The sequence below is a fragment of the Hemicordylus capensis genome, chromosome 4 (assembly GCF_027244095.1).
Source record: "Hemicordylus capensis ecotype Gifberg chromosome 4, rHemCap1.1.pri, whole genome shotgun sequence".
In the NCBI taxonomy this organism is placed as follows: domain Eukaryota; kingdom Metazoa; phylum Chordata; class Lepidosauria; order Squamata; family Cordylidae; genus Hemicordylus; species Hemicordylus capensis.
The window spans coordinates 25142364-25168231 of NC_069660.1; the positions used below are offsets into that span (position 1 = coordinate 25142364).

Consider the following 25868-nt stretch of genomic DNA (forward strand, 5'->3'; position numbering starts at 1 on the left):
TGTTTGAAATGTCATAGGCGGAACGGGGGGGGGCAGGAAGGGCACGTGCCCTAGGCACCAATGAGGTGGGGGCGCCACGCCAGTTCCTATATATAGGCGAGACTGAAAAGTCTCTGAATATTTAATTTAAAACAGACTGAAAAATGTGCTGGCTTTAAAACTATCTAAGGCCTATAAGTGGCTTGTTTCATGTCAGAAAATTACAAAAACTTCTGGAACAAATATTTATTTATTCATTCTTTCTTTCATTCATTTATAAATGCACTTATGTTCAAGTTGTTTTGTAACCCAGAAGGTCTGAGTGAGAACTGTGAAGCATGTGTTGTGCTTTTATTTTATTTTTCTTGTGTGTGAACTGCTCTCCAATAACTTGCAGGGACTTCAGGGTAAATCTGGCCAACATGTGAATGCAGCACCTCCATTCCAGAGGAGATGTGTGTTAAAGCGCTTTAAAAGCCTCGTGTGAAAAACCTCCTGGAATCAAACTGTACTGAATTTGTTCAGAATTCTGAGAAAACAAACATAGGCTCACCCTGCATGGTTGAAAGTCTCCTTTGCTAATCTGCAGCGAGGGGGCCATTTTAATAATTAGCGTTGCTAGTGTGTTCTAGGCATTAAAAGTAGCACAAATATATAGTACTCAATGTATATCACTATATACTGTGAAGTGTGCATGTGTGTATTCAGTGAAATGTATTTCCAGGCAGCATACTTATTTTGAAATATCAGACTTAAATCTTTGGGGGCCTGGGGTGTGTGGAGGCCCTGGACTTTGAGGGGCTGGGGGCCCATTTTAAAATCTCATCTTGGCCCATTCCAACCTTGCTATGCCCCTGGCGGTCACTACACATGGGTTTCTGCACAACACCTGCACAGAAGAAACTTCCATGTAGAAAATGTGTCTCTTGTAAATTGACCCTGAATTTTCCATCCATGACTGGGATATCTGAGAGTTAGAGTCAATAATAAAAGAACAGCACACTGCTTGTGACAGGAAGGGGCAAATTACAATGATTTCTTAGTCTGGCAGGGGCTGGTTTTGGCCCTGGCAGAACTTGGCTGTCTGCTCCTGTTGCAAATGCCTCTGTCTAGTGTGGCAAACTAATGTATCCTCCTCCCTCTTGGTGTCAAAGTAAGCACTAGTGTGGTGAATGCACATATACCCCATCATGAGCCAACAGTCATCATAAGACAAAGGCTGGCAGGAATCATTCACTGGTTTATAGACCCACCAACACCTCCACCACCTTCTTCTTCCCCTATTTTCCTAGTGGCTATTTGGGCAGGTGATCCTCTAGGACAAAGTTATGTTTTTTAAAAGGAATGAAATGAGACAGAAAAAATGACACTTGGAATCCTCGCATAACTCCTGACTATTGTTCTAAGTCTTTTACAGATATGGCTCATGTTTTCAGATTTTGATCAACAACCATGTCTAGATGGTACAGTGTTCCTTTTAACAGGGATTTCCAGATATTGTTGACTACAAGTCCCATCATTCCTGTTTGGACAGGGGCACAATTTCAGTGCTTGCCCTAGGCGCTATTTTCCCTAGTTACGCCTCTGTGAAATGTACAGCACATATGTGATTATTTTCAGAGTGGAGTGATAATGATCTCTCAAACAATCATCTTTGACCCTGCATAACTGTCTTCCCCTTTGTGTTCTAAAGTTCACCATGTAACTTCTTCTTCTTTTTCCTGCTGGGAATCAAACATGTTTTTGTCCAGGGCATGGAAAGATTTGGGCCTGGGTGAGGAATGCCTGAGATGGTGCTTGATCCGCTTTTTGAAACAAAATTGTAGGCAATTGTTAAGCCTTTCAGGAAGCCAGTCAACAGCAGATGTCCTGACTTCCTTGCCTAGCCCTTACATCATAACTGCAGAGCTGGAATACAGGCTCCTTTTCCATTCCAAAACTTGCGAAAGACCAGCTTATAAAAATGAGGAGTGGCTTGCACATTAAACTGGGAATTTCACTCCCAAGCCAGTTATTATATAAACCTGGCACAACCACCTTCTCCTTGGGTTTCCCCAGCATCTGAGCACTGAGGAAGTCTCCAAACCATCAGAGATGGTCTGTTGCCTCCTTCTTTATATAGCCTGCAACAACTTGCTAGTTACAGGGATGGGCAAACTTAGCCCTCCAGCTGTTGTTGAACTAGAGCTCCCATCATCCCCAGCCACAATATGGCTGTGATTGATGGGAGTTGTAGTTCAACAACAGCTGGAGGGCCAAGTTTGCCCACCCCTATGCTAGTAGGAATGTCAATCATATAACATAGGTGGCATGAGGTCACCCACTGCTGATTATCTTTAGGATCATCAATAGATCTAAAGTGTTCCTCCACACAGGCTTAAATCTGTCGATGACAAAACTGGAATGAGGAAGAGAATTCTAACTGTAGCAAATATTAATCAGAGAAAATACACATAGGAAGCTGCCATATACTGAGTCAGACCATTGGTCTATCTAGCTCAGTATTGTCTTCACAGACTGGCAGCGGCTTCGCCAAGGTTGCAGGCAGCAATCTCTCTCTCTCAGCCCTAGCTTGGAGAAGCCAGGGAGGGAACTTGAAACCTTCTGCTCTTCCCAGAGAGGCTCCATCCCTTATGGGGGAATATCTCACAGTGCTCCCACATCTAGTCTCCCATTCATATGCAACCAGGGTGGACCCTGCTTAGCTAGGGGGACAAGTCATAAGACCAGCTACATTTGCTGCCATAAGACCAGCTACACATATGACTGGCATGTTAATGTGTGAAATACACCATTATTTCTGATGATGAAATAATACTGTGGGGCAGAGCATCTGCTTTGCAGAAGGTCAATGGTAGAGAATCTGCATGCAGAAAGGTCCCAGGTTCAGTCCTTGGCATCTCCAGGTACGGATGGGAAAGACTCCTGCTTGAACCTTGGAGAGCTGCTGCCAGTGAGAGAATACTGAACTTGATGAACCAAGATGATCTAGAAGTCGAGGTAAGCAGTGAAGTGGCCAAATTTGCAGATGACAACAAACTACTTAGGGTAATGAAAACCTCAAAAGATTGTGAGGAGCTCCAAAATTATCTCTCCAAACTGGGGGAGGGGGAGTGGACAACAAAATGGCAAATGTGGCACAATGTTAGGAAGTGTAATGTGATGCATATTGGGGCAAACCCCACCACTGCCACAATCTTACATATATGCTCATGGGGTCTGAACTGACCAGGAGAGGGATCTTGGGGTCATGGTGGTCAGCTCGCGGAAAGTGTTGACTCAGTGTGTGGCAGCTGTAAAAAAAGGCCAATTCCATGCTTAGAATCAAGAAGGGGATTGAAAATAAAGCTGCTAATATTATAATGCCTTTATACAAAACTATGGTGTGGCCACATTTGGAGTACTGCGTACAGTTCTTGTCACCATGCCTCAGAAAGGACATTATGAAATTGGAGAAGGTGCTGAAGAGGGCAACCAAGGTGATCCGGGGCCGAGAGCACCTTCCTTATGAGTCAAGACTACAACACCTGGGGCTTTTTAGTTTAGAAAAAAGATGACTGTGAGGAGACATGATAGATAAAATCATGCATGGTGTGGAGAAAGTGGATAGAATTTTTTCTCCCTCCCATAACACTAGAACCAGGGGTCATCCCATGAAATTGATTGCCAAGAAATTTAGGACTGACAAAAGGAAGTACTTTCCCCACACAACACATAATTAAGACACGGAATTCTCTGCCACAAGATGTGGTGACAGCCACCAGTCTGGATGGCTTTAAGAAGGGTTTAGATAAATCCTTGGAGGACAGGTCTATCAATGGCTACTAGTCGGAGGGCTATAGGCCACCTCCAGGCTCAGAGGCAAGATGCCTCTAAATACCAGTTGCAGGGGAGCAACAGCAGGAAAGAGAGTGTGCCCTCAGCTCTTGCCTGTGGGTTTCGCAGAGGCAATCTGTTGGGCCACTGTGCGAAACAGGATGTTAGGCGAGATAAGCCTTGGGCCTGATCCTGCAGGGCTGTTCTTATGGTCTTAATGGCATGACTTCCTATGTTCTTATTTCTCTTGCAGAAGTCTAACATGTGGGACCGGGGCATAGCTAGGGGACAGGGGGGCCCTCGGAGTGAGGGAGTGAAGCAAATAGGGAGGGGTGGAGCTGGGGGCCCTGGGTTCTTTGAACCCATCCACTCAATTATAGCTACACCCCTGTGTGGGACAGTGCTCAATCCCACCCCCCCTGCCTGCACTATTCTACTGTAGGAGAGCCTTCTTCCACGTTGGCTCTCCCCAATTTCTATTTTATTTTCCTTATGACTGCATAGGAAATATGTTCTGGCCGGAGCATGTCAAACGGAGCGGAGAGCTGGTCCTGTGATAGAATGCATGACTTGTCCCCTTAGCTAAGCACGGTCTGCCCTGGTTGCATATGAATGGGAGACGACATGTGTGAGCACTGTAAGATATTCCCCTTAAAAGGCACAGAGCTGCTATGGTCTCACTCAGCATGTAACAGCTTCCTATGTTCCTAAACGTCTGCACTTGGCGCCGTTTTTTATTCCGACCTGGAAACTGATCATGCAAGAAGCGGCTTCTCTCCTAAGCACTGGGAGCCCTTTTCAACTCGCCTTGCTTCTGCGGCTACTCTAAAACTCGTGCGGCGGCGGGAAGAGGGAATGGTTTGAAAGGGATCCTCCCCCCCGCGCGTCAAGGAAAGCTCACACACCGAGGACGCAAGCCCTTGTGCCGATGAATACAGTGGGACTTCTTGTTGCTTCCACAGAAGCATGCAGAGCTTGCGGCTTGTGCGGCAAAAGGCTACAATACCGCACCAATGCCCCCAGGCACAAATAACCAAGGAGAAAGTCTCATTGAAATCCGTGAGACTTACTTCCGAGTCAAGACGTGCGGAATCGAGCTTCAGGTCTTCCGCTAAACTAGACAGATCATGGTGATAGAAGGGGTCGGAGGTGTTCTCCCGCCACAAAGAGGGCCCTGGCTCTCAGAGGCGAATACAGTACCACCGGCATTTGGATCTGGGAGAGGGCGAGAAGACAGATTGGGCGACGACACAGCCCCTTCCCGGCCGGCGCTGCTGCCGCGACCAAAATTCAAGCCCCTCCTCGAAGCTGCTGCAACGTAAAAATGGGGTCCCAACTGGTCTCCGCAGGGCTGGAGAGACGGAAAGCTTGAGGAGCAACTCCTCGCTTAATACTTTTCCGGGGGGTGGGGAGACGCTTTTGAGGGGGGTTAAGTTTGGCAGGGGGAGAGATCAGACAAACCTAAAATGCTTGAGGGGGGTCTGCCCCCTGCCCCGCCCTGCCCCGCCCCACCCCACCATATCTGTTTCGGTCGCCTCCCCAATAACCCCACTCTGGGGCGACTCCGTGATATTCTCCCACTACACCATCGCTCCCCTGGCGGCGATCTTCTTCTCGCCTGCACGTTTCGATTCTGGCTCGTTTCCTCTCCCCAGAATAATATGAACTTTAGCGCACGGCTTTAAATCAGGGCGCAACGATTGGGAATTCTGGGAAAGGCGCGGTGCCTCCCCTGAATAGATCTGAGAAGGGGAATATCCAGGCAAGGACGGAGGTGGTCTCTGCTTCCCGATTCGTGGTTGCCTTGCAGGTGACTTGCTCCGCGCGGAGGATCGCCCGGCCGCGGGCACCGTTTCAGCTTGACATCGGAGCTCCCAGCTTCGCCTCGACCTGAATCCTTCCTGAGTTGGAGGGGGAGCAGTCACCTGACCAAGCCCAATGATGATCCGCCTGCCCCGCTGCGGCTTCCCCGGACGGCCACCGCACCGTGGCCCGCCCCACCCAGCGCTAGCTCCCCCTCCCTCCCTTCTAATTGGCCCCAGAGCAGACGAAAGTCCAATGCGCGGCTAGAGAGCCTATATATATCTCGCTCCGAGCCGTCTGTGTGGGTGGGAGGGAGCTGAACTGAGAGAGCGCGCTTGCTTAGCATCCTTTCAGCTCCAGCCTCTCTGCTCCACGCAGAGAGATCGCAGCGACGGGATTTCCCCGGCAAATCTAGCATTGTCACTGAGTGTCTACGAAGAGATCCCTTGAAACTGGAATTGCGCCTAGCTAGTCCACAGATCCTCCTCTTGTCCTTGGCTGTGCCTGTTAGCTAGTCTAAAACTTTCCCTGTGGCTAGATCGCTCCAGGGAAATTCTCCCCTCAGTGGGACACTCTTTACTCCCGTCCTTCCTCGGCTGCCAAGTAGATCACCCGATTCCCCAGATCTCCGCTTCCTAAAGCTAGACCCTGCCTCTCCTGCACTCCGCTGCTAGCGAATCGGAGCCTTCTAGCTAGATCTTTCCGCAGAGTGTCCGCGTTACTAGAACCTGCAACCGAATTTCGAAACTATTTTCTTCCTGCAGCCAGGTCCCAGACGGTTTTCAGTCAGACCCCACTGCCTGCCGCCAGATCTTCTCCTGGCCCCCGCCGCCTTCTCGGAGACTAGTTTCAACTCAGATCCCAGCTGGTCAAGCGCACCTACTTCTCGCCCTCCACCTGCAGGGAGTATCGCGCTTTTACGCACCAGCACACGTGCAACGAGATCCCTTCCGGCTAAGTGGCCTTGAGCAGTTGTGTGGCGACCCGACCCCCCTTTCTCCGCGCAGACTCAGAGCTCTCTCCCTGCGGCCATGAGCTCCCCGCTGAAGCGGGTGCCCCTGCTCGGCTCCTTCATGAAGCAGCGCAGCCCTGGCAGCGCGCCCGCCCATCCGCACCAGCAGCAGCTGCTGCCCACCTCGTCGGTGTGCGCCTTGCAGCCCAAGGACGAGACGCCCGCCTGCCCCAGGCGGCCGCCCTACGCGCTCTCCGCCCTGCCCGGCCCCACCAAGTGGCCTCTGATGGGCAGCCTGCTGGACGTCCTATGGAAAGGGGGCCTCAAGAGGCAGCACGAGACGCTGGTAAGTCCGCGCCCTACCCTGGCCCCACCTGCCCGACTCCTGCACGTGCAGAGAAGGACTCCTCTTGGGGGTGTCGATATTTTGTGCAGCATGATCACTGATGAGGGAGTCAGAGCTCGGCGGTTGTGCGGGGGAGAGGGCATGCTTAGCAGATAAAAGGATCTAAGGTTCCCTCCCGGGCAGGGCCGGTGCCAGACTTTTTTGTGCCCTTGGCAAGGCTGAGTACTTGCAAACGCACCCACCCACCCCCCAAAAATTTCAACTTTGATTTTCAGAAACCGATGTTTTGTAGAAAAAATGAAAAGCACAAAACTTGAAACTTCTAACTTTATTTTAAATTGCAAGAATAGGTAATACATCACTTTTTGATATCTTTCTCAAATACAAAAGAAGCTATTTTGGCACACAAATCATTTTGATTGACACTGCGCCCCTCTGAGGCTGTGCCCCTCTGAGGTCTGCGCCCTAGGCAGCTGCCTAGTTGGCTTAATGGTAGCAGTGGCCCTGCTCCCTGGAATCTGTAGTGAAAAGGATCTCCAGTGCCCGCAAACACTGAGCGAAATCTAGATCAGGACCAGAGCAGGGAGGAACATTAAAGCCTATTAATGTTATTCTTAACCTCCCAGAGACAAAAGTTTGAGGCATGTACAAATTTGACAAATAAATAAAATTCAATTCAATAATACCCCTTCTCTGTGGTCCCAATCCAGAATACCCCTATGCAGACTGCATGGGCCCAGAGCAAAAGTAGTTCATAGCCTCCCTCCATAGGAATACAGAAAGCTGCCTTAAATCGAGTCAGATCATTTTTCCATCACTGACTGGCAGCTGGTCCCCACCGTTTCAGGTAGGAGTCTTCCCCCAGCTCTACCTGGAGATGCCAGTGATTGAACCTGGGACCTCCTGCGGATGCTCTGTCATTGAGCTGAAGCCCAGTTTCTTCCTAATGAATCAATATTGTCCAGGTCCTACCAGAACTAGAAGAGGCTCTATTGCTGTGCTACAGTGTGCCCCCCTATAGGCATAGGGACCTGTGTGACTGCCCCTTAGCCCTCCTTCAAACAGCACTGCCCCCATGCATGCTATTTGCGGAGCGGGGGGGAGCATGTATGCCAGGACCAATGCCCTGATTAAAGCTGCTGCTAGTTTGGCACTTTATAAAGCAGTTTCATATGATATGAGAGGTGTCCCTTGTGATGTTGCAGGGGATGCCGATGTGCAAATATGCCTTCCTTCCTTCCTTCCTTCCTTCCTTCCTTCCTTCCTTCCTTCCTTCCTTCCTTCCTTCCTTCTGTGAGCGGCACTTTACTGTTCCTTCCTTCCTTCTGTGAGCGGCACTTTACTGTTCTCTGTGACATTGCCAGGTTTCCTGGGCGGAACTCTTTAAAAGATGTTGCTTGTTCCAATCCAGGTGTATGGCACCCCAGCCCCCGCCCATCAGCAACTCCGATTCACTGGCTTGGCTCTCCTTACCCTCTGTGTTCCTCTCTGTTCTGCTGTAGGCTGATTATCACCGTAAATTTGGCAAGATCTTCCGCATGAAACTGGGTGCTTTTGACTCCGTGCACATCGGTGCGCCTTGCTTGCTGGAGGCCCTCTACAGGAAAGAAGGTGCCTACCCGCAGCGTCTTGAGATCAAGCCCTGGAAAGCCTACCGTGACTACCGTGAAGAGGGCTATGGGCTGCTTATCTTGTGAGTGGGGGAGAGGCAAGGACACCATTGAACTTCAAGGGGATGGCATAGGGGTGGCATTCCGGATACTCTGGGCACAAAAGGAGAGCATGCACCACCTCATGTTAAATCACTAGGCTTCTCCAATGATTTGGCAGGCTTCCTGTTGCATCCAGTCACTGCTAGTGATGCGAAGAATAGAGAGTGCAATTCCTAATAAAATTGATGGGAAGAGCCACTTTGATCAAGGCTGAATGTTTGAAGTTCAAATATTTTTCCAGACTGTTTTCACATGGAATCTGGAAAAAACACTTGTTGAGCTTCTTTCAAACAATTTGTGTCACGTGCGAATGTTATTAATAAAGATTATGGAAGGGAAATCTACACTGTGGCCAGTGGAAGCTGTGCATTTTTATATGATCCATCTGTTTATGCAGAAACTTATCAAGCTATTCTCAGTCTGCAGCCTTATGCATACTTAAGGTCAAAATACATTTTGTGCAGGAGATCAGTGACTGGGTCATCCAAGGTTTTAGGTGGGTTTTTTTTTAAACTTTTCAGCAACCGTATTGAGGGTGTGTGTCCGAATTTGATCTGAGCACTAGTGTTGGGAAGAGAGGTGTTTAATATTTATTTTCCCTATCTAATTTGCCCCCAGAACTGTCAGCCCCACAGCAGAAAAAGTGTAGTTGCAGCTTGGAGTGTCCACATGATTTAGACCAGGGATTCTCACCGTTGGATCCCCAGATGTTATTGGACTTCCAACTCCCATAATCCCCAGCCCCTGTGGCCTTTGGTTAGGGATTATGGGAGTTGAAGTCCAATAACGTCTGGGGACCCAATGTTGAGAATCCCTGATTTAGACTGAGAAAATGGTGGGATGTGTGTGAAGGGTTAAACAGGCTTTCCCCAGCACCCCCATCTTGATCAAATCAAAGCCTCCTGGAACACTTTAAAGTAAAAACAAAAGCACTGGGAGATCCAATTATGTGTCTTCCATATAATGAGGAATTTGGCCTTTACTACACATTAGTTGTAATAAGAGTTCCCATTGAACTGAGTCCCCGTTAGGAGAGATCCCATTGAACTCAATAGAACTACCAAGTAAACTTGCTTAGAACCGGACCATTAATTTGGAATGGGTTGCTTGTGGACATTTTTAATGAGGATTAGAAAGTAGAAGAGAAGTTACACCAAATGAACGTTCTAGCCAAAGTAGGTTTTCTTATTTTTGAATTGCAGATTCAGAAAATGCGTAAATAAATAAATACACCCCAAGATGAGACACATATCTACATCCAATGTGCATTCTAGACAACATTGAAATTAAAATGGGAATGCAGAATGTGAGGAATGCTTTGCAATACTCATTTAGGGATCACGTCTGAAAATTATCTGAGGAGTGTTGCATTGGAGTGCAAGATCATCTTCATACATCTAATTTGGATTTCCCCCCTCTAATTTCCTTACCTGTACACTATATAGACTTGGTTTTTGGCCAATGGGCACCTGATAGACTTCTTGAGATTTATCAACCATTCACATTTTCTGACATTTCCTAGTTGCTTAAATGTTAATTTGTTAGAAAGTGTCTACATTTGCAGAGTTTCTGGAATTTAACATAGTACAATCATGCATTTAAAATGAGGATATCCTTTTAATTCCTTCTCCTAATTACTTCATGTTTTAATTGTTACTTCACAGAGAAGGGAAGGACTGGCAGAGAGTCAGAAGTGCATTTCAGAAAAAATTAATGAAGCCTACAGAAATTGTGAAGCTGGATACCAAAATCAATGAGGTAAGGCATGAGGATTCCTGTTTAGTGTTGTTTTCTAACTCTTAGAGTATCATGAGAACTGATTATTCAGATCTGATCCAGACACCGATGCTATTTAAGATTTTGTACTGTCTGGTTTTGGTGTGTATGTGGACTGCTTTAAGAGGCAGAGAATCAATAAACTATCCCAGCAAAAAACGTAATAGAGTCTGAACTGAAGCACATCCAGCTGTAGTGGGAATGCGTTTTTTAATGTTTACCCAGACTGCAAAAGCTCTCTGCATGAAGAAATCCAGTGCATCAAGGAGAGGAATAGTCTGTGCCTTTGACGTACTAGATATCTACCTGCAGGGGGATTTTCTAACATGGGGGGACATACAAAAATGCAAACCCCCCCATCTTCAGTCTTAAGTGGTATTGACCAGAAGAGACTCTACCACTTGATGATGATGGTGTGTGGGTGTAGTTAGCTGCCTTGGGATTTAATATGACAAAGTGAGGTAAAAAATAAAGAAATAATATGTAGCTTCACATTCAGTGAGTTCAGTATGGGCTGTATGTCCACCTCTGACTTTGAGTATTGGCTGTAGACAGATTCAGACAATCAGATAATCACCAAGTTGTGAGAATTTGTAGCCACTACTTATTGAACAAATAGACTCCATCATTCATCGGATCCTCCAGACTCTCTAGTTTCACTTGATTTCCACCACATGGCAACTGCAAATGTCAGTGCTCATTGAGAAAAAAGACTGTCTGACTGAATCCACTTTGAGAGATAATGGTGAGGCATCTCAGGTTATTAGGGATATACATGAAATGGATTTTGTGTTTTGTTCCGAGCTTGAAACAAAATGCAGATGGCTGAAACATTTCGTCGACCCGGTTGTTTCAGTGGAACTAACATCAAAACATTTCATGTGTTTCTGCCATAGGGAACAATGGGGGCACTCGAAACCCTCAATTGTTCCCCATGGGAAACTCATTTCAACGTCGAAACGTTTTGCATGTTCCTGCTGATTATAAGTGGGAGTGGCTTCACAGTACTGATTAAGTACCTAACCTTGTATGTATGTATGTATGAATTTATATTTATATCCCGCTCTTCTTCCAAGGAGCCCAGAGCGGTGTACATGGTTATGTTTATCCTCACAACAACCCTGTGAGGTAGGTTAGGCTGAGAGATGTGTGACTGGCTCAGTCACCTAGTGAGCTTCTTGGCTGAGAGAGGATTTGAACTCAGGTCTCCCTGGTCCTAGTCCCGCACTCACTCACTACACCACACTGTAAGCAAATCAGAATGAAAATGCATTGGTGGAATGGAATTTCCATTCAACACATTTACCTACTTCTCTAGGGGTAGCCAATCCAGGCTCGCCACCAGTTGAGCCTCAACACCCACCATTGCCAGCCACAATTTATTGCAGTTGGGGATGATGGGTGTTGTAGTCCAACAACAGCTGGAAAGCCTCGCATTAGGCACCCTTGTACTACTCTGAGGCACTCCCTTGGTAAATGAAGGGTTTTGGATTACAGCCTTGACTACCATGAGGTGGAGCTAGTGAGTCAGTGAATGCTATGATAAGGAGGAATCACTTAGTCTGACAGTAACAGCAGACTGATTTTTATGTACATCTTACCTGTAATTGGTGATGGTATTCCACAAGACACCTTAAATAGAAAATGTGCATAGTCCCTATAACTCAGAACACTTTTTTTGGTTTGTTTTTAAATGAACAATCTATACTTTGGTTTTCCACCAATATTCTAATTGTATTCCCTTTGTAGGTCCTAGAGGATTTCATGCAACGAATAGACACACTTTGCAATGAGAATGGAGAAATAGAAGATTTGTATTCTGAACTGAACAAATGGTCGTTTGAAAGTAAGTGCTCCCCCCACCTCCCGCCAATATGCAACTCAAGGTTAAGAGTTGGATTAAATGTTTAGTTCTTTTCCTGAGTCCTACCTCTGACTTTGACGGATGACTTTTCTATACAGGGGAAGGAGTAACCTTTTCATTTTCAATAGGATTGTACCCAAAAGAAATAACAAATAAGTGTCAATCATTGGTCTTAAGTAGGTAAATTGAGACCCAAATGTGTGTCACACACTGATTATTATTTATTATTTATTCAATTTCTATACCGCCCTTCCAAAAATGGCTCAGGGCGGTTTACACAGAGAAATAATAAATAAGATAAGATGGATCCCTATCCCTAAAGAGCTCACAGTCTAAAAAGAAACATAAGATAGTCACCAGCAACAGTCACTGGAGGTACTGTGCTGGGGGTGGATAGGGCCATTTGTTCTCCCCCTGCTAAATAAAGAGAATCGCCACTTTAAAAGGTGCCTCTTTGTCAAGTTATCTAAAGTAAGGTGCAGCAGTGGTGTCTTAAAAACAGCAAAAGGAGCCGAGAAAGGCGTGGATGCCATCTGGGCCTGGCGATTTGTTAGTTTTTCATTTTTGTCACCTCAAATTGGCGGGTTCTTCAGCCTCCAAGCCTGAGAAGCTCAGTTCCAGAATGGGTGTGTGGTCAGAATCCTCCACCATTAAGACAGATGCAAAGAACTTATTCAGTTTCTCTGCATTCTCCTTTTCCTCCTTAATAATCCCTTTCATGCCCTCATCATCTGAGGGGCCAACCACCTCTCTGACAGGTTTTCTGAAGTTTTTATTATTCCTCTTGACATTTGCTGTATGCTCTTCAGTCTCTCTTTTTGCATCCCTTATTGTCTCCTAACATTTCTTTTGCCAGGGTTTGTTTCTTTCTGTTCTCTTCATTTGGGCAGGACTTCCATTTTCTTCCTCTCTTTTATAGCTTCCCTGACTCTACTTGTTAGCCATGCTGGTGTCCTCCTGAACTTGGTGGTACCTTTTTCCTTCTTGGTATACATTCCAACTGAACTTCTATTATTGTGGTTCTAAATAGGTTCCAAGATTCCTGGAATGATTAGACTCTAATAACATTTCCTTTCAGGCCCCTCATTTTTCAGAAGTTTCCTCTTCTGAAGTTCCTTGGTAATTCTGCACTCGCATATAAGCTGAATTGGATCACACTATGGTCACTATTCCCCAGTGGTTCGAAAACTGACATCTCGCACCAGGTCCTGGGCACCACTCAGGATTAAGTTCAAGGTTGTCTTCTCTCTTGTTGGTTCTGTGACCAACTGTTCTAAGGCACAGTCATTTAGCATGTCTAGAAACTTGGCCACTCTGTCAATACCCTCACATTAATTTGCCCAGTCTGTGTGAGGGTAATTGAAGTCACCCATTCTTAAGCTCTGTCTCTCTTTAGCACCTCTCTGATTTGCCTCTCCAACTCCAGGTCACTCTCAGTGTTTTCATCTCAGCGTTTGAGTGGGCAGTAGCATGTCCCTAGTAACATATTTCCTTTCAGTCCTCGTATTGTCACTCCGGTCATCCTAGGTTTTCTAGCTTGTTGGATTCTATGTCTTTTTTCATGTACTAGGCAGCCAGTGGGTATCTCTTGGAATAGGCATATATTAACCGTACAAGCTACAGGAAAAGACAACCCTATTATAAATAAAGCTAAGCATTTATTCAGCACTCTCTGAGGTTATTCTCACGATGCGGGGGGACCGGGATAAAGGAGCCCAGCCTGGTTTTACTCCATCATCAGAACCACCAAGCTCACAGGTGAGCCTGGTGGTTCTCTGGTGGCTAGCCCACCAAAGTAGCCCTCCCCTTAATCCAGGTTAGTGGAGCAAGCGTTTCACTAACCTGGGTTTTCTGGTCATGTGCCACTGTGGCTTAGCTCCATGCCGTGGCAACACACAAGGAGACCCCCACCAAGAGGCTCAAACAAGCCTCCCGGTCCCAGGGGTCTCCCCAGGATGCCCCATGCACTCGTGTGGGCCATCCTGTGACCAGGCGGCCCCCAATTTCCGCTGCCCCAACCGGCTCTGAGACGGAGCTGGTAATTGTGTTGGCAGCCAGTCGATCGTCTGCAGGGAGAGGTAAGTTAATCCACTCTCCCCACAGACCCGCTGGAAGCTCTTCTTGCCAATCGTGAGAAGAGCTTCTTTGTGTGCTGAGTATTGTGTGGTGCAAATAAATGGATGTGGTCCATTACAGTTGGAAAGCACAACCTCTGCCCTCTAGCTGTTGTTGGACAACAGTTCCATCATCCCCAGTCACAGTGGCCAATAGGCAGGGATGATGGGAGTTGTAGTCCAACAACAGCTGGAGGGTCTAAGTTGTGCAGCCCTGGCTTACAGGCCACAATGAACAGATAAGCCGTGGTGGAGCAAGACCGTAAACTGTAAAAAGCCACATAGAACAAGCATATTTCATAAATTGTTTCTCCCCTTTTTAATGCTAGGTATTTGTCTGGTGCTGTATGAGAAAAGGTTTGGACTTCTGAAGCAGGAAGTGGAATATGAAAGCTTGAACTTCATCAAGGCTGTTAAAACGGTATGAAGAAGCTCTTGACTCGACAGGCTTGTTAGCCATTTGATGCTCTAGACACAAGTCTAGCTCTAAGGAAATCATAATTTTGGACACAATCCTGGGTAATCTGTGTTAGAATGAATGTTGTAGTCATGGGATGGTTGCCTGGAGCAAGTTTTAGGTCTTTTCTCCCTGGGGCAAGAGTGAGTAGACTAAGGGAAACTAGTATAAGGTTTCACCCATCATTGGAAAGAGTAAAGGAGTCTCTTATGCTGATGTTTTATGTCTCTTATAAGATTGTAACTAAGCAATAGTAAAGAGAGCCCTAGACATTACATTGCACCTGTGTCCTGATGTGTGTACACTTATACATGTTTCTGTGTGAATGACTGTACCTGCATTCACTTTAGAAATGAAACTGGATGAATGCCCCCTGAAATGCAAGATAGGAAGTGCACTACAGTGCATGCTTTCAATCTAATATGCGGATAACTGTATATGGATAATGGAGTTACTCATGTGACCGGGTGGAGTGGGCAGGTGGGGAGAAGGCTGTACAGTCCTTTCCTTCCCCCCAGATAAGAAAATGTTCCTTGCTGGGAACACTGACCTCTATCCCACATGATCCGCTCTCCAAAGGCTGGGATAATGCATCCCGGCCTCCGGGTATCCCACAATGCACTGCGCACCAAGCATGGTGCATTGGAGGATTCCCACAGGAGACGGACACTCTAGGCACTCGTCTCTGTGTCTCCTCAGGCTGAACATACCCCTTGACCTGTTCTTGCACCCATAGCTAATCTTCAGCCATCTTAATCTAAGGTCAAACCACACTTACCACTTACAATGAACCTATTTGCTTCTCCTTCATTCTTCTGTTTCTAACGTACTGCATTTTACTACGTTTTAAGAAAACACTGCTTATTTGTTCATTCCGTATCACAGATGATGAGTACGTTTGGGAAGATGATGGTGACCCCAGTTGAGCTGCATAAAAGTCTGAATACTAAAGTCTGGCAGGCTCATACGAATGCATGGGACAGTATCTTCAAGACAGGTAAGTGAGCACTCTGCAGGAGCTGCCACAGCATTCTGTTGAATAATTGGCCATCTCTCTTGTATTGTGAGAGCATCCACCCTCTTCTGAACAGAAGAATCAAGACATTCTTCAAACTTGTTCTCCAAACATTTCAGTATCCCAAAGGTCCCAGTTTGTTGGCGATCCTCTGCTGTAATGTTCTCTGCCTAACAGCTAATCTGTTAAGGACCTTGAATACATATTTGGGATTTATTTATCATTTGAACCCTAACCTTACTGCCTAGAACTCTGGGACACATACCTGGGCTGAACCAATTTTATTTTTGGCTCTGTGAAGGAGTGATTTGCCCTAGGCTTTCCATTGAACATCATGTTTGAACAAATAGTCTCTGTAGTCCCTACACTCTACCCTCATAGCCAGAGGTGCACCTAGGTAATTTTGGAGCCTGGACCTAAAGGTCTTTGGAGCCCCCTCCCCGCCATCCCCTGCAAATTAAGCACCATCATGCTCCACCAGGTGACCACACCACACCTGGGACAGACTAAAGTGGATGGTGGGGGGGCAGGGGCTGTGGAGGCCCTGGCTGTCGGCCCCATAGTCCAGGGGTATCTTATTATTTTTTATTTGATTTCTAGAAGAGCGCCTGTAAGATCGCCTCTGCTCATAGCCTCTGCTAACTGGACAAAGAGCAGTGAGAAAGGGCAAGAGGGTTAGTGGGAAGGAAGCCTTAAAAAGCCGACCTCCCCGCAATTGGTGTGGGCTTCCTCTTTGGTGGGCAGAGCACCCTTCCAGATGATTATCAGCTGCTGCCGGTAGCTTGGGGGTCGGGGTGCCAGGAAGTGTCACCCTGCATCACCCCGCCCCTCAGAGCTCCCATAATTTACCATGTGACTGCGCCGTGCATTATTGGGATTCCCCCCTCCCCTCCCTGGAGCTGGTCGGGATCCCTGCAGTCACGCAAGCAGCCACGGCTGGCAGACCATCAGAGAAACAGGGTTAAAAGAGCACCCGCTCTCCTAGCCTCATTTTACAGGGTGGCTGCAGAGGCGGGTTTGCCGCCAAGATGCCACCAGGCTCAGGCCCGATCCTGGCAGTACACACATGGGTTTCCTGAGGCTGTTTTTGCCTGCAAGTGTGAATAGGTTCAAAGAGGCACCTTTTAAAATGGTTACTCCAGTCCCTTATATTTAGAAAGGGATAACTGTCCCTGTTCAGCCCAGTATAGCATCTCTCCCGCAGTGGTTGCTCATGCCTTTCTTGTGTTCCCTTTTAGCTTGTGAGCCTCTTTAGCATAGGAAACCTTCTTCTTCTTTTGATCCCACCCCCCAATTCCTTCTATATGTAAACTGTTTTATGAACTTCTTGTTGAAAAGCATGACATCAATAATAATAATAATAATAATAATAATAATAATAAAATATCAAACTGACTTGTCAATTTGGCAGTCTTGCTTCCACTAATATATATCCATTATCAAATCTGAAGTTGATTTGCTTTGGAATGTGTTTATTCATGGGATATATAGCTATAGCTGACTTTGTGGCTTCAGTTCACCATAAAAACAGTTAGCACAGAGGTTTCCAAATTTGGGTCCCCAGATGTTGTTGGCCTACATAGGAAGCTGCCATATACTGAGTCAGACCGTTGGGCCATCTAGCCCAGTATTTTCTATGCAGACTGGCAGCAGCTTCTTCAGGGTGCAGGCAGGAGTCTCTCTCAGCCCTCTCATCAGTGAGACCCGCTTTGTCCGGGTTTGCAGGGAGAGTGGGCTAAGCCCCCTCTCCTTGCAGATGATCGGGCAGACCTGCCTGGGCAGCCAGATCAGCTGCCCACACAACTGCTGGCTCCATGACGGAGCTGGCAGGGGCTGGGGAGTTTGGGGGCCACATGACCCCCAGAAGCTCCAGTGTGCCCTGCACAAGCGCGCAGGGCATACTGGAGAGACCCCCAAGCTGGGAAGCTGCTTTTCAACCTCCCGCCTGGGGTCTACTCATGAGTATCCACGGAGCTGCACTACGGCTACTCACGATCCCAAAACCCGGGTTTGCGGAGCGCTTGCTCCGCAAACCCGGTTTAAGGGATGGGCTACTTTGAGCGGGTTACTTGCTCAGGAGCCACCGGGCTTACACCGGGCCTGGTGGTTCCCACGGTGGGACGAAATCGGGCTAGCAGAGGCTAGCCCGATTTTGTTCCATTGCGTGAATAGCCTCGTAGTCTCCCATTCAAATGCAACTAAAGACACAACTCCCATCATCTTTGGCTACAAAGTCTTATGTTGGTGACTGCTCACTGCTTTCTCCTTTTCCTCCTTCAGTGAAATGTTCTATCAACAGCAGGCTGAAAAAACACTCTGCCAGCCCCACTGAAGATTTCCTCAGCGACATTTACTTTGGGAGTCAGCTTTCAAAGAAGGAGTTGTATGCTGCCATCACAGAACTCCAGATCGCAGGAGTCGAAACGGTAAACACGAGCTACCTTTCTGTGTTCACAAAGAGGATCTGCTGATCTGGGATCTGGTAACTTTACCATTGAAGTCAACAAATGTGTAAAGAAAACATAAATCACTTTTTTCCAAGTCTAACTGTGGATTTACGCAGCCACTATTGACAAGATGTGTAATTGTAGTGAAAGACCCCTATTAGGTGGGGCTGAGTTCAAACCCTTACGCTGCCACTACCACAAGGTTCATCTTGGGCTAGTCATCAAGCTCCTAAGTCATCAACCTTGTAATGATGACATGGAATAACTAGTCCAAAGGCTGTGCAGTGTTCTGGCACCATAATGCTGCACTTCATAGCTGCTGGGGACTCGTAAGGCAGTCCCGACATTAGTAAGAATGGGAGATTGCGTACGCAGTGCTTCCACAGTGTCTCCCATTCATGACAATGGAGAAGATTGCAGGAGTGCTGCTTCCACTGCTGCCCATTGTTACCAGTGTTGGGGCTGCCTGAAGAATCTGCGTCAAGCCCAGGGCACAGCATTACAGCTTCATAATGCTGTGTGTCATATCGGCGACTGCTTCTATCCTACCTGAGCTTGCCAGAAGAGGTGGATACAAATAAGAAAACAACCACATCTCCCACACATTGCAACTTAACGTATGACAGACAGCTTATATAAACCTCACATCATAGGCAAAGTCTCTCCTGGATGCGATCATATTTTTGACACTGTGGCTGTTTACCTTTGTATTCAGTCCCAATGTTCTTAAGCGCCTTCTATACTGCTACAAAGAATGGGTGGCCAAAGCTGTCAGACGTTCCCAGCCAGATGGGATATCTGTTGCTCCCATTACGAAAGTCTGGCAGCTCATTATTCATGTAAGTGTAGCAACTTCGTCCACAGCCAGCTCAGTAATCATCTATTGCTGTTTCAGACGGCCAACAGTTTGCTCTGGGCCCTCTACAACATCTCGTGCAACCCACACGTCGAGGCAAAGCTGCTCGAGGAAATTCAGGGCGTGGTTCCAGCTGGAGAAAACCCAAATGCTGAACATCTGAAGAAAATGCCCTATTTAAAGGCCTGCCTGAAAGAATCTATGAGGTAAAATGATTCGCATACGTTGCCTGCCATGGAAATAAAAGGTGTTTTCCTCACCAAAATGAGGAAAGTTGTTAATGGGCAAAGATATTGATTGTTCAAAAGAACACCTGTCTTTGAAAACAATGTAAGGATGGTATTTGTGGATCCAGCCCAAGATCCATCTAGGTTAGCATTCTGTCTGCAGTAGTGGCCAGCACGATGTTATTTTTATATTCCTTTTATATCCCACCTTCCATCATGGGTCAACATCCTGACTAACAAAGCATGTGTGCAGTAAAGGAAGCACATGTGTCACATACATGGTGCATTCCAGACTGAAGCAGTGCAAGTGCTCACACGGTGGGGTGGAGAGGGGAGGTTATTTTTTGCCAATCCCAGCCTCATTCAGATGTTCTAAAATTACCCCACTGTAGCCGTGTACAGAGGGGCAAAGGGAGAGGAAGTCCCGCCCCCATCGTGCCAATCACCAGTGCATTCCGCTGCTTGTGTTTACAGTGGGGCGATTTTATAACGTCTGAATGAGGCTTCCCTCTGAAGAACTGCTTGCCTAAGGCAGCCTAATGTCCATGGCTAAAGTGAAATTCGAACCAGGGACTTCCTAGCTTATGACCCGTGGTAGATATTGCATGGAGTGAAATAGTGAAGAGATCTGCATTTATTTTGCTGCAGGATAACACCTTCTGTGCCATTTACTACTCGGACTCTTGACAAAGAAACAGTCCTTGGAGACTATGCACTTCCTAAAGGGGTGAGTAGAATTTCTGCCACCAAAATAGATGTGAATAGATGGAATATCTACCATCCATTCGGATGGTAGCCACCTTTCCCCCTCTGCTGGCTTGCTCCTGTGCCTAACAGGGAGAAATTCAACGGATGCCGTTTCCCCCAGCATGGAGGTGCTGTCATAGGGAATTGTCGCTTAGTTGGATTTCTGCCTGCCATGCTGCTGGTAAAGGCAAAGATGCTCTGCTGTTGGGGGAGCAGGAGATAGCAGCCCTCTCTGAAGCTTTTCGTCCTAGTCTTAGACTTTGCCATCATTACTCAATGGTAAGAGCAGGGCACTCTGCACATGATTACAGGGCACTCTGCTTTCCATGTCATTCTTTCACTTGCCTGAATCCTGCCCTGAAAACAGGTTAACAGACTAACGTCCAACAAGCTCTAGGCCAAATTAATAATCAAAGGCCATTGTGGTGGGGATAATAGGAGTTGTCATCCCACAACATCTGGGGGACCCTTGCCTTAAAGCATTTGCAAAGGTGCTTGCAAGGAAGGAAATATCCGGCCCTTTCTTCACCAAATCTGCTCTGACGGCAACTTCAGTGACATGATGAAGGCTGCACCTGTTTGTTTGTTTGTTTTTCTGTTTTTCCTGGAAATAAGGTTGTTTGGAGATTTCTTGAATGTGTTTATGTCTCTTAACTGTTGCTCACTGCTCTTTTCTGCTGCCTATTAAACATGACAGTCTTTGATGCAGCATCATGGCTCTGGAAGAACAAACATCCTCCCTTGACATGCAGCCTGTTTTCCATTAGCAAATTCAGACTTGCCCTTCCATCTTCATAAATCACACACAGCTGACCTCCCCTCTCCTCTCCTCTCCTCCCCTGTTGTTTTTGTATTTACAGACTGTGCTGATGATCAACAGCCATGCTCTGGGGTGCAACGAAGAATACTTCAATGACTGGAGTCAATTTAAGCCAGAGCGTTGGCTCCAGAAGAACATAAATCCTTTTGCTCATGTTCCATTTGGCATTGGGAAAAGGATGTGTATCGGACGCCGCTTGGCAGAACTGCAGCTTCAATTAGCTCTCTGTTGGGTAAGCTTGCAATTATGCCATTTTTCCTCTGAGTCTTTTTAAAAATGGTTATCAAATTTCATTACAAAAAAAGCAACTTGGTATACTCTTAAAAATTAGAAATTCGACTCAGGTATTCTGTACAGCATATAATTTACGTAACAAAAGGGAAGAGGTTTGTTTTTTTAAATTTCTTGGGAAATGGGAACATGCTGGAGAAGGACAGATTCGTTACTCCTCCCCCTCCCAAAGCCAATCTGCTCTCAATTTTCTGTACTGAATAATTGTCCTCCTAGGAAAAATGGCACAATGTTCTGTGTTCAAGTATTCTACTGATTCTGGTGGGAAAGAACTAATTCCTTCCTTGAAATGAATGGCACTTAAACCTGCTTAAATTCAGCAGGATCATGCTCATTATTATGTTCATTATTTGTAGGATTGCTCCTTGGCACCGAAACTAGTTTTGAGGGTTCTGACACATTCCAAAGGTGATCCCTGGCTTGGATTAAAAGCTACAGATTGGGCAAACTCAAATAAATTGCTCCTAGGGGGATTCACTAAGACAAGTTTGAGAGACTCGGTTTTGACTCTTTCCCTTTCTGTTACAGATTGTACGGAAGTATCACATTGTAGCAACTGATGACAAGCCAGTAGAAACCTTGCACTTGGGAATCCTGATCCCCAACCGAGAACTTCCCATTGCATTCAGAAGACGATAAGGTAAAGACCTATCACCCCATGCAGTTCTGTGGCCACGCTGGTCCCAGAAAATGTCACTCAAACAAAAGTGATGTATCTCATTGGCCCGTTGATGTTGCCAGAAGCATAGTAGCTCCTGAGCTTCACAGAGCTGCCTAAGAAGGAGCTTTGTCAAATTCAAATACATGCGCCCACCTTCCAGCAGCCATTGGTCCAATAAGAGAAATCATCTTTCCCTCTTCATGTGTCTCTGTAGTATCCTGAAAATTACAGGCACAGTGAAACATGTCTGAGCCATTTTTGGAAGGGCGGTATAGAAATCGAATAAATAAATAAACATATAGAGCCTATTCACACGAGCAGTGCAACTCAGGCTAGGGCATGCATGCAGCCCAAACACACACAGAGTTGGGCTCCTAGAGAGCCTGACTCACAGCGGATTCCCCCAATGCACTGCACATACCGTGCAGTGTTGTGTGGGATATCTGGAGGCTGGGACTCATTTTCCCGGCTTCCAGTGATCCACATTGCTCAGAGCAGCACAGATCATGCTGCTCTCAGAGGAGAGCTGGTCTTGTGGTAGCAAGCATGGCTTGTCCCCATAGCTAAGCAGGGTCTGCCCTGGTTGCATCTGAATGGGAGACTTGATGTGTGAGCACTGCAAGATATTCCCCTCAGGGGATGAAGCCACTCTGGGAAGAGCAGAAGGTTTCAAGTTCCCTCCCTGGCAGCAACTCCAAGATAGGGCTGAGAGAGATTCCTGCCTGCTACCTTGGAGAAGCCGCTGCCAGTCTGTGAAGAGAATACTGAGCTAGATAGACCAATGGTCTGACTCAGTATATGTCAGTTTCCTATGTGGCTGCTCGATCCACACTGCTCTGAGCAGCAGGACGCTAGTCCGGGGGGAAGGTAGATGCTTCCCTGCCTTTCTCCCCGCCCAGCCAACAGTTGTGAGAATGACCTTGTACAGTGAAACGACGAGAACCACTGAACAGAATTTGTCTGTGCAGTTAATTATAATAATAATAAATAATAATAATAATAACAGTCCCAAAAGACCTTGAAGAGCACCTCAACACCATAGGGGCCACAGAAATCACCATCAGCCAATTACAAAAAGCAGCTTTACTGGGAACAGCCTATATTTTGCGACGATATCTATAATAACTAACAGTATTGATGATAAAATCCAGCCATCCCAGGTCCTTGGGAAGGACTCGATGTCTGGATAAAACAAACCAGTCAATAACACCTGTCTGACTGTGTAAACAAGAAATAATAATAATAATAATTTGATTTCTATACCGCCCTTCCAAAAATGGCTCAGGGCGGTTTACAAAGAGAAATAACAAACAAATAAGATGGCTCCCTGTCCCCAAAGGGCTCACATTCTAAAAAGAAACATAAGACACACACCAGCAACAGTCACTGGAAGTACTGTGCTGGGAGTGGATAGGGCCAGTTACTCTCCCCCTGCTAAATAAAGAGAATCACCATGGTAAAAGGTGCCTCTTTGCCCACAGATAACAAACAGGCCATGGCAACACTCAAGACCCTAGCCCTTGTGCACCATGGGGCTTCTGCTGGACTCTGTAGCTTTTTTATCTTTTCGAAAGTTTCTAGGCCTTATTGCAGAGGCATATTTGGAAAAACAGACAAGAAAGCAAGCAAGATGAAACCAGCTGTTCCTTTTCCATTTGGAAAGCATAGTTGTACCTTGTAAATTGCATGCATTTGAGTCATGATGAATTTCCATTCTGGTCTTCAGTACCAGGCAGGTTGTATCTGTAGCTAATATCAGTAGGAAGGTTGTTATTCTGGTTCCTTAGATCTGAGAATGAGCTGGAGAATGATTTTGCTTAGTCACTGGATCCTGTTCCTTGAATATGCACAACCTTAAGAGTATATATGTCACTAACAATTGCATTGGTACAAATCCCAGTGAAGTGGATGGAACTTCTGAAAGCATGTTCTTTTTTGAAAACGTTTTCAAGAGATCTTTTTGAGAACTACAAAGTAAATTGCACTTCTCCTTTCTCCTCAGATCCTTTTCAAAGGAAACAGCAGAACCTAAGAACAGCCCTGCTGGATTAGGCCCAAGGCCCATCTAGTCCAGCATCCTGTTTCACACAGTGGCCCACTAGATGCCGCTGGAAGCCACAGGCAGGAGTTGAGGGCATGCCCTCTCTCCTGCTGTTACTCCCCTGCAACTGACTTTTTCAATGGCTGCAGACAACGTCCTGCATGCCTGTAATCCCAAATCCTGCTGCAACCAAAGGGGAAATTGCAAAAAGTAGGCATGCTTTGAGCCACATGCTGATGACATGGAGAGAAACTGGAGCACCTGGAGATAGCTTTGACCTTGTGGACGGGCAAATCTGTCAAACTGTGGTAAGCCCAATCTTCAGAATGCTGTAATGAAAGCTGAAATAGACCATAAAGGAATGAAATGGAAGAATGGCAAGGTGGAAAGACTGGAAGGAGACAGTAGATCATTTCCAGCACCGTGACCAAAAAGAAAAAAATGTGAAATCTACTGGTCTCAGCCCAGGACATGCATACATCTTGGCATGCTTCTGGAATCAGCTGGTCAGGAGTAGGTGGAATGCATCTGTTAGTTCAGTGCTGAAATGCTGGGTTGGGAATGAGGGAGTTGGATCTTACCCTGCCTCTTCCTAAATTCCTGAGGGGTCATGTGGTTTAGTGTGAGGATTTAAACAGGTCTTGTGTGTTATTCCAACTTTATTTTTTCCAAAGAAAGAGGAGGAGAGAGGGAAGGAGAGAGTGAGAGAGAGACACACACACATTTTCCAAAGAAGAAGAAAGAGCAATGTGATGGGGAAAGAAGCATTCTAATAGGGATATAGTGTTTAGAAGGGAGAAAAACAACAAAGATGCTTCCATGTCTCTTCACTGCAACAACGATGACCTCTTTTACTAGTATATAATATTGGTTAAAATGCACCTCTGCTGCAACTGAAGAACAATGACGCTAGCTATTGCTGAGGATTCGCCATTGCAAAGACTGTGGGCATGATCCAGTCCCACTGCAATTGCAGTGCCTGTGTGCAGAGAATTCCCATAGGCTTGACAGGGCCCTGCTTTCCCCCTGTTCCCTTCCTTTCTCTCCTACATGTGTGTATGCAAGCACATGTGAGTGCAGCAGGTCAGTGGAGGTCCTTGTTTATGCACATCTCTCATCTCCTCATTCAGTCCTTCGTCTCTCGGATTCACTGGAAAACAAGGGACTTGACTGAATTGATGGGGAGGGCTAAATAAGGTGTGTGTGTGTGTGTGTGTGTGTGTGTCTGTGTCTGTGTCTGTGTCTGTGTGTGTGTGTGTGTGTGTGTGTGTGTGAGAGAGAGAGAGAGAGAGAGAGAGAGAGAGAGAGAGAGAGAGAGAGAGAGAGAGAGAGAGAGAGAGAGAGAAGGCTTTATTGCTCCAGTGCAAAAACACTTGCATTTGGAGCAGGAGTCCCTCCACAGCTGAACAGGATCATGAGCTGTGCATGTTTAAAAATACATGTGGAGATTTCACTGCTTGTAAGTAAGGGTCAAGTGCACAGTTAGGCCTGCACTGTAATCCAGTCAGCTGAGCAGCTGGCCTCATGTGGGAGGCTGATAGGGGTTCCAGAAACCTCTTGTTTTTGCTGTCTGACTGGGAAGCATTTGGCAGGCCCAAATAAATGGCTGGTGAGCTGCATTTAGCTTCATAGGTCACAAGCTGTGCATCCTATGGCATTTAGAAGAATGAGTAACATGACACACCAGTATCTCTTCCCACCTCCATTCATGTATAGCTTACTTGCTTTGTTTTTTACATGAATTTGTCTATTTTGTACATTTTTATACGTTTGGACTTTTTTCTAAAATAAATAAATAAATCTGTATACGTTGAAGAACTGTTAACAATTGCTGGTGGTCTGTATAGGAATGGTTATTTTTTTCTTTTTTGAATTGCTATTGGAATGTTTATTTGCTACCCTACTCTTCCAGGAACTTTTATAATAAAAAGAATTTTCAGATGA

General features: G+C 46.3%; 1 protein-coding gene across 1 annotated transcript; it reads left to right on the plus strand.

Moving 5' to 3' along the window:
- The first annotated feature begins 5911 nt into the window (after positions 1-5911).
- On the plus strand, positions 5912-25868 carry LOC128353023 (1,25-dihydroxyvitamin D(3) 24-hydroxylase, mitochondrial). The gene is made up of 12 exons (XM_053313675.1): positions 5912-6896; positions 8399-8589; positions 10273-10366; positions 12134-12230; positions 14692-14783; positions 15705-15816; positions 18115-18260; positions 19177-19343; positions 20013-20091; positions 20972-21163; positions 21751-21862; positions 23886-25868. Exons 1-11 carry the CDS (start codon positions 6630-6632, stop codon positions 21859-21861), a joined length of 1548 nt encoding a protein of 515 aa, XP_053169650.1. The 5' UTR covers positions 5912-6629; the 3' UTR covers position 21862; positions 23886-25868.

Excerpts from the sequence above, each read along its gene's own strand:
- LOC128353023 (XM_053313675.1), top strand. The coding sequence starts at position 6,630 with ATGAGCTCCCCGCTGAAGCGGGTGCCCCTGCTCGGCTCCTTCATGAAG. Across the intron at positions 6,897-8,398 it reads AGAGGCAGCACGAGACGCTG|GCTGATTATCACCGTAAATT; the intron begins GTAAGTCCGCGC and ends GTTCTGCTGTAG. Across the intron at positions 12,231-14,691 it reads GAACAAATGGTCGTTTGAAA|GTATTTGTCTGGTGCTGTAT; the intron begins GTAAGTGCTCCC and ends TTTTAATGCTAG.